The sequence below is a fragment of the Trachurus japonicus genome, chromosome 18 (assembly GCF_045865225.1).
Source record: "Trachurus japonicus isolate A0001 chromosome 18, Traja_1.0".
In the NCBI taxonomy this organism is placed as follows: Eukaryota; Metazoa; Chordata; class Actinopteri; order Carangiformes; family Carangidae; genus Trachurus; species Trachurus japonicus.
This window is the reverse complement of record NC_140924.1, coordinates 16,573,093-16,586,809: the sequence shown is the minus strand read 5'-3', so window position 1 is coordinate 16,586,809 and position 13,717 is coordinate 16,573,093. Positions and strand designations below refer to the sequence as shown.

General features: G+C 39.6%; 2 protein-coding genes and 1 long non-coding RNA gene across 3 annotated transcripts; 1 reads left to right on the top strand and 2 right to left on the bottom strand.

Moving 5' to 3' along the window:
• Window positions 1-4,131: 4,131 nt before the first annotated feature.
• On the bottom strand, window positions 4,132-4,963 carry LOC146968971 (cerebellin-1-like). The gene is made up of 3 exons (XM_085759333.1): window positions 4,741-4,963; window positions 4,516-4,647; window positions 4,132-4,412 (listed from the first exon to the last, which is right to left on the bottom strand). The coding sequence occupies exons 1-3, from the start codon at window positions 4,961-4,963 to the stop codon at window positions 4,132-4,134; spliced, it is 636 nt and encodes a 211-aa protein (XP_085615459.1).
• A 2,265-nt stretch (window positions 4,964-7,228) lies between these two features.
• Window positions 7,229-10,306, top strand: LOC146968970 (uncharacterized). Its single transcript, XR_015034191.1, has 3 exons — window positions 7,229-7,366; window positions 7,642-7,824; window positions 8,639-10,306. It is a non-coding gene; the product is annotated as an uncharacterized LOC146968970 (long non-coding RNA).
• A 714-nt stretch (window positions 10,307-11,020) lies between these two features.
• LOC146968969 (complement C1q subcomponent subunit B-like) lies at window positions 11,021-12,624 on the bottom strand. The gene is made up of 3 exons (XM_085759871.1): window positions 12,357-12,624; window positions 12,136-12,273; window positions 11,021-11,543 (listed from the first exon to the last, which is right to left on the bottom strand). Exons 1-3 carry the CDS (start codon window positions 12,580-12,582, stop codon window positions 11,260-11,262), a joined length of 648 nt encoding a protein of 215 aa, XP_085615997.1. The 5' UTR covers window positions 12,583-12,624; the 3' UTR covers window positions 11,021-11,259.
• Between the last annotated feature and the right edge of the window lie 1,093 nt (window positions 12,625-13,717).

The following is a 13,717-nucleotide window of genomic DNA, read 5'->3' as shown; positions in this document are numbered from 1 at the left end:
CTTTCATTGTTCAGGCCACACACAAATCTATCGCGCAAAGCGTCCTGCAAGTGAGTGCCAAAATCACAGTGTTCCGACAGCTTCTTCAAAACAGCTACGTACTGTGCAACACTCTCTCCCTCCTCCTGATTTCGTTTGTGGAAGCGGAATCTCTCCGCAATAATAATGGGCTTTGGAGAGAAGTGATCATTCAAAATCTTCACGAGCTCCTCGTACTGTTTACTTCCTGGTTTATCTGGAGCGAGCAAACTGCGTAGCAGTCCATATGTTGTAGCCCCCATTACACTCAAAAATACGGCAACTTTCTTTGCCGCCGGGACATCATTTGCTTCGGCAAAATGTTCAAACCTCTCGACGTACGTCGACCATTGTTCCGCGGACTCGTCAAAGACATCAATATGACCGATGAGCGCCGCCATTCTCGTGGTCTCTCTCCCGTCGTCAACTTCTTCAACGGAGTCGACTTCCGCGACCTCGTCCTCATCTGACGGCATAGGTGGGTTACTTATCTCGTCGCCAATTTGTAATATCCTCTCTATACTGACTGTGAGAATATCTAGCTTGCTGTAGCATCAATATGCTGAACCACTGGGAGAGACGACCGACCACATTCAGGTGTAGTTTCACACTGGTTGTTTATTTCCTGAAGTGTGCACATAACCATTCAATGAGTATAGCGTCACCTACTGGTGTGGTGGAATAACTGCAGGCTATTATGACCAATACATCACAGATATCATAGACATATATGGTGAAATTTATGTTTGCTGTGTTATGATTGGCTGTTAGTCTCTTTTCTTATTGATAACAAGTCAGGGTTTAAAGAGGAGGAACTTATTTAGACACTGAGCAGAGACCAGATTATCAACTATATCAGCATTAAGCCTCTCCAGATTAACACAGCAGAGAAAGGTAAGGAAACATGTTGGCTAATTTGATTTATTAAAAATAACACATTTGGTGGGACTGTATCAGACTGCACCACGATGATGGCTGTGTGTGAGGAAGTGTGATAATAGTTGATTTAACACTTGTGGCTGGTAGGTGTTGACTCCAAACCTCATGTGTTAGGCTGACAGACCTACTTTTTATCTTAGATTTTTTAATTTTAAATTATATACAATTTGAGTTAAAAATCTCTTCACTGTAATTCTTTCCTTCCCTCTCCGCACAGAATGAACATCATTCTCCTGATGGCCACCTTCACTGTGGCCTTTGTTTGTGGCATGGAGGAGTCAGACTCGGTTCTCCGTCCACGCTCAGCTCCCTGTGTGGGCAACAACAGCCGCAAGAACTATGACACGTTTGTCAAACAACACATCCTCCAAGAGCTTTTCAATAGAACTTCTTTAAGGGAATGGGCAAGGTGATTTTACTCTTACATTTCTACGTCTAAGAACGCCTTCATGAATCTAATGTAGAGTTTTCTTAAGAAATTTCTCAAGAACGTCTTAAGAAAGAATTTAAGAAAATACTTAAGATACTGTATTGGTGAATGAAGTCCATTGTATGCAAGTGTACATAATGAAATTGTCGAGTAAATCTCATTCAGATTCTGATTTCATTGTGCAGTTTTTTACAAGGAAGACGACTCTGTGGCAGAGGGAACGTGCAGTCCTTCATCGAGGCCCCCGAGAGCGATGTCGACCGGATCTGCAGCAGGGATGGCGACTGACTTCAAAGAAAGTGGGTGACAGAAACTTCTGCATTAGCACATCACCCATGACGATGTACCACGTCGAGTCCGTCTAGTCAAGTAAAGGTGGATGCTACATCAAAAGCGTGACAGTTAAATCAGAGAGAGTGATTGTGGCATGTGATAAGGTTGACAATGAGTGCCTCCCTGTCCATTATGAGAGATATAACAACCACCAGTCAAGCGATACACCCTGTGTGTAGCATGTCAGATTTATTATTCTTGACATCTGGATATTTCCATTGAGCTTTAAGTGAATGATTTTTGTTTATAAATATATAAAGAAATAATCACATCGGTTGTGGATATCTTGAACTTGGAAATTTCAGTTGCAAGAATACATGGTGCCAAACAGGTGAATGTAGCGGTATTGGAAAAGGGAAGAGAAACGATCAAAACACTTTTGGTTCCACAGTCAAGGTAACATTATCATGGAGAATTGAGGATCTGTAGCCTACATGTACATGATTACCCCTACCTCTACCCTCAAAGTTTTTTCCCTTGCTGCTCTTCGTTTGTTTGTTTTCGTTTTGTTTATTCGTTTGTTAGTTTTTATCTTTATTTTGTGTCCCTGTCGTGTTCTGTATGATTTGTTGTTGGTTGTTGTTTTGTTGTGTGTATGTTTAATAATGATTTGTATGCACTGTTTGGTGGCTTTTGCACCAAAGCAAATGAAGTAACAAATAAATAAATAAAAAGTTGATCACAAAAAAAAAAAAATCAGTTAATCACTTCACAATTTTCCTACACTCTGTATCAGTGAAATCCTTTTGCAGATATCTTTTTTGTAATCCTACTTTTTGTGTTACCATACTGTTTCTTTCATTTTGAATAAAACATTGATGTTTTATGCATCAGTGATAATTTCATGCTGTTTTTTTTAAGCAACAACCGTCAATTATAATGGAAATGATTAAATTTATGAAGTGATGTAAAATTTTTACACTCATCTAAAAGCTGGAATGAATAAACAAACTGAGGCAGCTTCATATTTTCAACATATTTTAATCACAGACCTATAAAATGACATACAAATACATAATGACAGAAAATAAATAGAATGACATTAAAAATTGACTTAAAAAGCTTGATCTGAGCTCAGTGTAATGGTTTTTACCCCATCTGTGTTGTTTAACTTCACAAACACAGATTTATGGCATTGAACACACAATAGCCTACTTCTAACTTAGGGACTGTTCGTTATTTATCATCAGTGCCACCGGAGGGATTCACAGGACTTTTTTTTTTTTTTACATGACCCCCCTGTCGGAGTCAGTAAATTTTAACATGACCCTGCATTAAGCCTTATCAAAAGATACATGACCCCCCCCCCCCCCCCAGCCATCGACACGATCGCATCACGTAGCGCGTGACACTACATTATTTCATTTTGACAACCATGTGTGCAACACCTTCTCATCACAATGCCATTTATCAGCTGTTATTAAAATCCAACTCATCAGTAACAGAATCGCGATTTTGGACCAGCTCACATTACACAACAAGCCATTAACAATTAATCCACACTCAAACCGAAGCAACAATAATGTGAACTGCACTCAACGTATTATTACAAGGTTTACGACAGATATGACAGACAACTGTGTGTGTGTGTGTGTGTGTGTGTGTGTGTGTGTGTGTGTGTGTGTGTGTGTGTAAGAAAGAGAGGGAAAGAGAGACAGAGAAAGTACGTAAAACCAGCTAGCTGTTAGCTACCGTAGCTCAGGCGTCGGTCTCCCGTCAGGTAAAAGCTGCCGTTTATTCCTCAAATGAAGCTCATGAAGTTGTCCTCTCCGGTACAGTTATCCATCACTGCTGTTGAATTAGCCGCTAAACTGCTGGACGCTAAAACCGAGGGGGCGTCTGTTTGTTTACAATTCACGAAAGCAACGTGAACGTATGTGCTGCTCAGACTATGTAGAGTTACGCAATGAGGCAGGCAGGCAGCGTAGCCTCTGTACGGTACTGAAGTTAAACTCACTCACCCATAAAAGACGTGCTAAGCCGCGGGCGAAACCCTTATTGAGTTCTTGGTGAAGCGGTTAGCATCTTCGCCTGCGGTGCGGGAGACTCGGGTTCGAACCCCACTCAGGGCAGATCAGAACAATATAAAATAACGTTGTGATTTAGGGGCCGTTACTCTCATTGTCATCAGTGCTTGCAGCTTTGAAATGTCCCGTTTTTGTTTTGTTTTTGTTTTTTTGCGAGCATTGCAGTGTCCTCCAGACAAAATGTTGAATGACCCCCCCTCGCTGACCTTTTTTTTTTAGTGGACCCACCCCTCAACAAAGAATATTATGACATGACCCCCCCCCATTTTCCTCCGGTGGCCCATTCCATAAATAACGAACGGTCCCTTAGGTTTTCAACTTAAGTTTTAAGAATAACAGATATATGACAAATGTTACTGTCATGTTACAGAGGTGCACCATGTCTCACATCCGACGGATCAAAAAACCATTGAAGGTTGTGTGGAGGTAGGATCCCCACACCTGTGAGTGTGCAGCCAGCTTGACGTACACCGCGTCTCCTCTCTGCAGCTGCAGAGTCACTGCGTTTCCTCCATTATCAGCCGTATCACCGTTTGATCTGTGATCGTGTGTCATGACTATGATCTGGTTGTTCTTGAACAGCAACAGCTTTGCCTCATGTTTGGTTCCAGCATGATAGAAGATGCTGAAGTAATAAACACCTGAGACAGGTGCAGTGAACACACCTGTGGATATAACAGAATGTTTGACACATTATTTTCATTTCCTACATCTATTCAAAAATCATTTATACTGTAAAGGAAGCAGAAACACTTCTAAAAGTCTTACCTGTGAATGGACTGTAGGCGTTACCAATGTTCGTGGTCACCTTTTTGAAGAGCAGAATTATGTCCGTGTTGAAAGGTCCAACATCTGTACTACCTCGTCCCACCACTGCACTGAATGCCACCATGGATGTTCCTGTGTAACATAAATCACACTCATCACATTTCACCTCTTGAACCATATGTAAATTACTGTTTGTCAGCCAGACTCACTTTAATTTCACTTTACCTTGGTGCCTCAGCTCTTGAACCTGGTCCTCGGTGCTGCTCAGCTTGGTTTCCATGGTTTGGATTTTCTGTTTCAGGGCGCCGACCTCTCTCAGGAGATCACACATGTCGGTATCACATGTTTGTATTTCATTAGGGGTTTCTGGTTCAGCAGCCTTGTCTTCATACTGGGCCAAAACCAAGCCACAGAATGGCAAAACGAAACACAAGATGGCAAAATTCATCTTCCAAGGTTGTTCACAGGTTGACTCCAGAGGTCTGGATGATTGTTGATGTTGCACCTCTGGCTGCTTTTATACTGTTCAGCGTCCATCTGTTAATGTGTAATGTCACATCTCACACATGACTTCATTATCTTATCAAAGAATAATATCAGACAAGCAATGAGGAAGCAATGATACACTACCGGTCAAAAGTTTTAGAATACCCCAATTTAGTTGTTATTGAAATTCAAAGGTTAGCTAAGGTTACCCAAAACTGAAAAATAATGTTAAACAAAAAGGAAAAAGAGGCATGAAACACTGCCAATGGACTGTACAGAAGACTGAGAAAAGGTGTTGTGGACTGATGAATCAAAATTTAAATCAGTTGATCACAAAGGATTTTTGTACCCTGTTGAGTAGGCAAACAGATGGCTTCCTGGAACCAAAATGGCTACCACAGCATTCTGTAGCACCATGCATGCAGTCCCCTCTTTTGCACCTGTTTGGTCAGGGGTTCATCCTACAGCAAGATAATGACCCAAAAGATAAGGCCACACTATGCCAGAACTACCTTAGGAAAAAAGAGCAAGATGGTAAGCTTGAAAAATGGAGTGGCCAGCACAGTCCCCATTGAGCTGGTCGAGGATAAACTGGACAGAAGGGTGAAAGCAACGCAACAAGTGCCACATATTTCTGCAGCAGAGTTGGGAAGAATTTTTGATTTCCATTGGAGAAAGAATGCCACAAGTGTTCAGCTGTTATATTTGCCAAAGGTGGCTACTGTACTTTGATTGGTAAAAGTTTAGAATACTTTTTTTTAAAACTTGAATTGTGCATTTGCTCTATATGCTTTCATGTCATTCAGGGTACAATGAGACATTAAACTGGATAAAATGGTTAATTAAGTTCAAAATGTAGCATTGTAAATCTTTAACCTCCTTTTTTTCCCTTTGATTTTACAGCAGGGTATTTTACCTTTAATGGCTTTATTTTTGTTTTTCTGCCTTTGGTGCTTCCTCATTGTAAATGTATGAGATTTATGACAGCGTTCCCTCAGTTAAGGGTGTTCATGTTTGGTTTCTATTATATTTTATAGCCAGATTTTTACAGGAAGATGTTGGTTCTATTGGCGGCTTTGAAACACTTCCTGCATTACTTCCTCCAGAATTGAGAGCTGCTTCCTCAGTCATATCATTAAAAAAGCAGCTAAAAACCCACTTATTTTCTCTTGCCTTTTATTAACTCTTTTACACTGTACTGTAGCCAATGTATTGCGATTGTTCTCTGCACTGTTGTTGTTGTTGTTGTTGTTGTTGTTGTTGTTGTTGTTGATTGTCTCCCTGTCGGTCAAATGTTGACTGATTGTGTTCAGCACCTTGTGACTGCTGTCTGTGAAAGGTGCTATATAAATAAATTTTCCTTCCTTCCTTCCTTCCTACTTACAGGAATGTCATGCAAATTAATAGTTTAATGATTGATTGACTGATTGCTAGTATCAGTCACAAGGTCACAGAGAACTGCCATTCTGCTCAGTAATGTTATTAATGCACAACAGAGAAAATCAAAGACACATTTAAAAGTATCAAGTTAAACACATGAGTTTAAGAGACAAAACAGAGCTCATATTTTTAAATTAAAAAACCTGGTTTTCACCCTCCCTCAAATTTTGCTGAACCAGAAAACCACTGAACGTGGTAAGGACACGGTTTCCCCAAACACTTGTATGTGCAGCCAGCTGCACACATATCCGGTCCCCTTGTTGCAGCGGGATGAAAACTGCATTGCCACCGTTGTCGGCCGTGTCAAATGTTGAACGGTGATCGTGGGTCATCACAACAAGCTCTTCCTCATTCTTTGTGAGCAACAGAGAAGTTGGGAGGCTTCCTCCGGCATGATGATAGAAGGTGAAGTAGTAAACCCCTGCAACAGGTGCAGTGAAGATACCTGCAGAAACAAAATTGTATTAAAATGGGAACATTTGGTGGAAATCCCTAAATCTGCCTTGAAGGATATTTTTTCCATTGTAAACTCAACACTAGTAATTAGTTATTTATTATTATACGATGGGGGACACTGGAGAGCCTATGGCACAGCCATGTCTCTGTCTGTAAGCTGTCTGTGTTGTGTATGCAGTCCAACACCACCCCTCCAGTTTCGGGGGTGTGGTCATGTGACTCGAGTCTAGGAGGTGTGGCCATGTGACTTTCGTTTCACTAGAAACCAATAGGACCACCCACTCTGGGTTTAAATACCTGGGTTTCTGGCATTAGTCTCAGAACTGAAGAAGCCTCTTGGAATCAGGGGTGAAACGTCTTCAAGCAAGAAAAGAAATCCAGTTGCTTTGAAGAAGTGTGTTTGGACATCGAGCAGAGACCGAGCATCTGCTACTGATACTGATCCTCCTCAAATTAACAACAAAGGAAGGTAAGGAAACATGTTGGCTAATTTGATTCATTAAACAGCATAACAGATGTTTAGTGGAACTGTATCAGACAGCACCATAGTGACACACTGAGAGCTGTTTACATTAAAATATTTTAGTGTGATAATAGCTAATTTTACACTTGTGGCTGGTAGGTGGTGATTCAAAACCTTGTGTGTTACACACGTAACACCTAAACTGTATCCCAGATAAAAATTATTTTCATGGTTTATGAATGTTTACAATTCTCTTTAATTCATTACCTCCCTCTAAACAGAATGAACATCATTCTTCTGACTACCATCTTCACTGTCCCCCTTTTTTGTGGGGCACAGCAATGGGACATGAGATATTCAGCTCCCTGTCAGTCACGCAGCGATGAGACCAGCTTTATGGAATTTGTCAGGAAACACATCCTCCAGTCCAGTTTTGACAGAACTTCCGATAATGAATGGCAAAGGTAATTTTTTTTCTAACACAGTGACTGTTCATTAGAACAACAGTTATTTTATATCTGTAAACACTGTCATATTGTATTTACTCATTTGCATCAGCAGCAGATAAATGTAATTTGTAGGTCTTGTAGGTCTAGTAATCAGTAGTATCCCTTTTAATAACATAATATACAATTCATATATATATTTTAAAAAAAAATTAGGGCTGTCAAACGATTAATTTTTCTAATCGAGATTAATCGCATTTTTTCCATAGTTAACTCGCGATTAATCTCTATTAAAAATATTATATGTGGCGCTTTGGACTTTCAACACTCCAAAGTGTTATAATCTCTAGACAAACAACTTTTAGACCAGACCTAGCAGGCCTAGTACCTAATCATAACACATGATGCATGAAACTCACACAGAATTGAAACGAATTGCATCCAGTGGAAATTGCCCTTTACTTTGCTACGCCTCTGCCTGGCCATGTGCATTTGTTGACAACCGACTCCGTCAAAAAATCAATGGATGGAGCTGTGGATATATGTTAGACTGTGTATATTTGTGTAGCAACCATCTTGAAGGTGCCTTACCGCCCCCTACTGGACTGGAGGTCCCACACTCCAGTCCTCCAGTCCAGCAGACAGAGGACAAAATGGGCCGCGATTAACCGCGATTAAAAAATTTAATCGCGTTAATTTTTTTAATTAATCTAATCGCGATTAACGCGTTAACTCTGACAGCCCTAAAAAATATATATATATATATATATATATATATATATATGGATAATGGAACAGACAAGTAAATGTCATTCTCATTCTGATTGTACAGGTATTTAGAACATCACCAGCTCTGTGGGAGGGTTCCAGTGCAGTCCTTCATTGATTCCCGTGAGTCAACAGTCACTGAGATCTGCAGCAGTGGCAAACGCCTGGTTACTAACAACCCAAATGAGAAAAATTGCTGCATCAGCACACGTACCATGACGATTTACCACGTCAACTCTGTCCAAAATAATAATGGATGTCGTGCAAAAGCAACAGCGAGTAGAGAAAAAGTGATTGTAGCATGTAATAATGTTGCCAATCGTTGCCGCCCTGTCCACTTTGTGAGATACAGAAACCATAGGGCAAGCAATAATCGCTGTGTGTAGCATGCTTGATGATCAGTGCACATTTAATTCCAGATGTCAGATTTATTCTGGACATCGAAACATTTCAGTCAAGCTGTCAAGTCAAGTGAATGAATATTGCTAAATGCACATGAACGAATGTTCCTAAACTTTGTATCACTTATTGCAGGCATTCCCAAACTGTGGTGAGCAAGCTGCCACTAGCAGTATGGTGTTATATTTTAATTTTGCTAATACAGTGTTTAACCCCCTAAGGGGGGGGGGGGGTGCTTTCATCAAACCTTTTTGTAAACCTTCTTATTTGGCCAGGGAGTACAGGTGGATTTTAGCAAATGCTGCTACAACCTGGCTCAAGACACAATTTCTTGTCCCACAAGATTTTTGTGTGTGTGCATTGTCCCTGTTTTAAATACTGTAAATAAATGCCTATTCCTATATACTGTCAAATGCTGTCTGTGAAAATGACTAATTTTCACGTACACTGTTGACATATTGTGGCTTTCATTTTAAATAAAACTTTGTATTTTTATGCACCAATGATAATTTTGTGTGGGTTTTTTCAGCAACAACCGTCTCCCTCCCTCTGTAAAGAGTTATTACTGTACGGTTTTGGGTCACTGTACAAACAAACTGTCAGCAGTACACAAAGTTTGGTTTAATGTTTTTGAGCATCAGCATCAGCAGGTACAAATCTATGATGGAAATTAATGAATTCATGAAGTGATGTCATATTTTTACATTCATCCTCAAGCAGGAATTTCAGCAGGTCTATTGAATGACATACAAATCCAATAAATGATAGAAAATCAATAGAATGACTTTAATTAAAGGAAGCTCAGTGTATGTTTTTGCCTCCCTGCTGTATGAGCACAGCTGTCTGCAGGAGTAGCTGAGCTTCAGAAACAGATCTGTCATTGAACTATCAAATACAGATATAGATGCAATGTCTCAACCTTTTTGAGAACAGTTATGACTCATTAAAATTCATTATTTTGATCAATTTGACTTCTCTCTCTCTGACATTGTTACCATATGAAAAAGTTTCATGTTTCATACATAATATCACTGCATGCTACAGTACATGTCGAAGTTTAAAATGACATCAACTGGTGGGGGAACTATTCTTTTCATTTTTGTGCTGTTGGTATAAAGGAATGAAGTGATATTTTTCATTATTATCAGGTTAATACCGCCAGTGTCACACCCACATTAACCAGCCAGACTCGCCATAGGGCCAAAGGGGTCGGTGACTAAAGGCGCCCTGAACCAAAATAGCTACCACAGCATTCTGTAGCACCATGCAGTCCCCTCTTTTGTATCCTACAACAAGATACTGACCCAAAAGATAAGGCCACACTATGCCAGAACTACCTAGTAACCTAACTACCTCCCAGTAAAATCTTCTAATTTTCATGATTTTTAAATTTCCAAACTACTGCTAAAATCCTACCACTGACAAAATCACCAAACAAGGTATGACCAATGTGTTTTCACCTATATGCTTCATCAGGATCAGATATGCCACTTTCTTTAGTTTAACTGTTACCAATGGATCCCCTGTTCCTCTTTCTCATTTGAATTCAAATGGTTGTTTAAAATTTCTGCTTTTTATTCCTAAATTTACTTTGTCGCTTTTCCGCTGTTTTACTAATTCTCCCCCTGGCCATGTGCATTTGTTCTCAATGAAGCCAGCAAGAAAAAATTCATGGAGGGGATGGATAATGTTATACTGTATAAGCGTTTCTGTAGTCTTATCTGTCATAAACAAGAGATTACGGGTTTGTGTTGCAGTTCTGTAGAGACGAGAGCTGAGTCAGAGGTGCTGATCTTGCAAGGTTGGTTTGCAGCCAAGAGAGCCTCCATTCTCCCTGTAACAAGTTACAAATCATTTATTTAACCATCACAATTACTCCAAAGCTGTTTAATTAAGATAATAATGTAGCGTTGTAAATCTTTATCCTCCTTTTTTTTCCTTTGATTTTACAGCAGGGTATTTTAACTTTAATGTTTTATTTTTGTTATTCTGCTTTTGGTGCTTCCTCGTTGTAAATGTATGAGATTTATGACAGCGTTCTCTCAGATACTGGTATTCATGTTTGGTTTTTATTGTATTTTTACAGCCATGTTTTGCTTTTGATTGATTGACTGATTGATAGTATCAGTCACAAGGTCACAGAGAACTGTCATTCTGCTCAATGTTATTAATGCACAACAGAGAAAATCAGAGACACGTTAAAAAGCATCAAGGTAAACAATGAGTTTAAGAGACAAAACAGAGCTCATATTTTTAAAGTTAAATAAAGCACGTTTTCACCCTCTCTCAGATTTTGCTGAGCAGAAAACCACTGAACGTGGTAAGGACACGGTTTCCCCAAACACTTGTATGTGCCTCCAGCCGCACACATATCCGGTCCCCTTGTTGCAGCGGGATGAAAACTGCATTGCCACCGTTGTCGGCCGTGTCAAATGTTGAACGGTGGTCGTGGGTCATCACAACAAGCTCTTCCTCATTCTTTGTGAGCAACAGAGAAGTTGGGAGGCTTCCTCCGGCATGATGATAGAAGGTGAAGTAGTAAACCCCTGCAACAGGTGCAGTGAAGATACCTGCAGAAACAAAACTGTCAAGTCAAGAGTCAAGAGATCTTTATTGTCCCCGGAGGGCAATTTGTAGTGCAGCCAGCAGCATAAGACAAAAGGGAGCTGCTGCTGCTGCGTGTCGCCATTACCAGCGCCAGTTAGTCTGTATTAAAATGGGAACATTTGGTGGAAATCCCTAAATCTGCCTTGAAGGATATTTTTTCCATTGTAAACTCAACATGTTAAAAGTTGAGGCAAAAGGTGACAAATGTAAGTAATTAGTTATTTTTTCAATTTTAATTCCACACAGGTTGTAAAACATTGCTGGTTTAGTATTTTCCTATAAATACAATAGAAAGTTATTTAAATGTACCTCCAACTTGTCGATTCTAATGTTCACCATGTTGGTTGACATGTTAGCATACTGTTTGTTTTGACACACACACACAAAAGTACAGTTGGGAATATCATTAGTTTGTGTGGCCATTATAATCCTCTGGGGACTATGACAAAAAAAATGACTGTAAAAAAGAAAAAAGATATGGTATGCCATCCATCGTAAGGGAAAACAAGATTTAAAAAAAGAGTGTTGTATAGAAAATAGGAGAAATGTACGTACCTGTGTTTTGATTGTAGCCTTTGCCAATATTTGTCAGCACCCGGGTGTAGATTATAGTCGTGTCTGTGTTAAAGGGTCCTATGGCTTTCCCCTCCCTGTCCCCACCTGACACTGCACTGAATACCACCGTGTTCACTTCTAAATAAAGAAAAACATTGTAATCACTTGACTTTGTAAATGTCTTTCCACACCATTAATTCGGTCACGCTTGTTTCTTTTACCCTTTGTCTCCAGTTGATGAATCTTCTCCTCACTCTCCTTCAGCTTGGTTTCCATGGCTGTCAGTCTTGCATTCATTTCACCAACCTCTTTCATAAAAGTTTGTGTGTCAGGAGAGGAGGGAGACTGTGTTTCAGGGCTTCCTTCATTATCAGTAACAATAACAGGATCCTGGGCCAAAGTCAGGCCACAGATCAGTGACACACACATCAGCGTTTTAAAATTCATCTTCGCTGGTGCTCAGTGTCTGATCCCTCTGTCTGCTTTTGTGCTTTTTAGAGATGACCTGTTAATTTTTAACATCTAGTTTGGGGATTTGGCTGGAAGGTATATAGTATATGTTTGTTGTCTTAGTAGGCTACATTGCAAAGTGGAACAAGTTAATGTTTGAAATCCTAAGTAAACAAAAGCAAATTCCAAGTTTTTCACTGGATTTTCAGTAGCTTCAATCCAAACAAAAGAGAAAGTGACTTGTGGAAAATCATTTGAGTTTTATAAATGTTTTATTTTCAGATTCTGTCAATGAGAATAATTTGACACACACACACACACACACACACACACACACACACACACACACACACACACACACACACACAAAGACACAGACACACACCGTCGGAGGTCTGATGGATCAACGCTCAGGAAAGAACCCATTAAACTTTGCAGCAGATCCACAGCATTTAATATAAACATCATGAGTTTGTAATGACTGACATATTTATTAGAAGACCACTACTACCTTTCAAAGGGGTTAGTGTTTTTGATTATCAGTGGTTAGTGTTCTTGATTATCAACAATCCCTTCAATTGCTCAACTCATATTGATACAATACGATACGTTATCCTCTTTAAGTCCTTACCTGTGAATTTACTATAGGCATTTCCAAAATTTGTAATCACAGTTTTGTAGATAAGAGTTGTCTCTGTGTTGAAAGGTCCAATTGCTCCTTTTTCTCCTGCCCAGCACTGAATATCACCATTGTTCCATCTAAAGTTAGAGACACGTTATTTCAATGCTCAAAGTCTCCTTATACTGTAAATCACTCATCAAATTTAAACTTCTTAATACCAACCAAAAAGTTTCAGTCTACCTTTTCTCCTGAGTTCCTCGATCTGTTTCTCAGTGTCATTCAGCCTGGTTTCCAGAGCAGCCAGTTTTTAATTCGTAGTCTCCAGTTCTGTTGATTGGTCACACATGTTTCTGTATAGTTGTAGAGTTTAGATTGTCTGGCACCAAAATCTGACTGCAGAACACAACACTTGATTCTCAATCTTCTTACTATTAGGTTATGTAGTCCTACCGGATGCTTTTATGTTATTTTATAAGAACTTGTTATTTTTTAACATGAATTTGTTGGGAC

Excerpts from the sequence above, each read along its gene's own strand:
- LOC146968971 (XM_085759333.1), bottom strand. The coding sequence starts at position 4,963 with ATGAATTTTGCCATCTTGTGTTTCGTTTTGCCATTCTGTGGCTTGGTT. Across the intron at positions 4,648-4,740 it reads TCAAGAGCTGAGGCACCAAG|GAACATCCATGGTGGCATTC; the intron begins GTAAAGTGAAAT and ends TATGTTACACAG. Across the intron at positions 4,413-4,515 it reads CGCCTACAGTCCATTCACAG|GTGTGTTCACTGCACCTGTC; the intron begins GTAAGACTTTTA and ends TTATATCCACAG.
- LOC146968969 (XM_085759871.1), bottom strand. The coding sequence starts at position 12,582 with ATGAATTTTAAAACGCTGATGTGTGTGTCACTGATCTGTGGCCTGACT. Across the intron at positions 12,274-12,356 it reads TCATCAACTGGAGACAAAGG|AAGTGAACACGGTGGTATTC; the intron begins GTAAAAGAAACA and ends TTCTTTATTTAG. Across the intron at positions 11,544-12,135 it reads AGGCTACAATCAAAACACAG|GTATCTTCACTGCACCTGTT; the intron begins GTACGTACATTT and ends TTGTTTCTGCAG.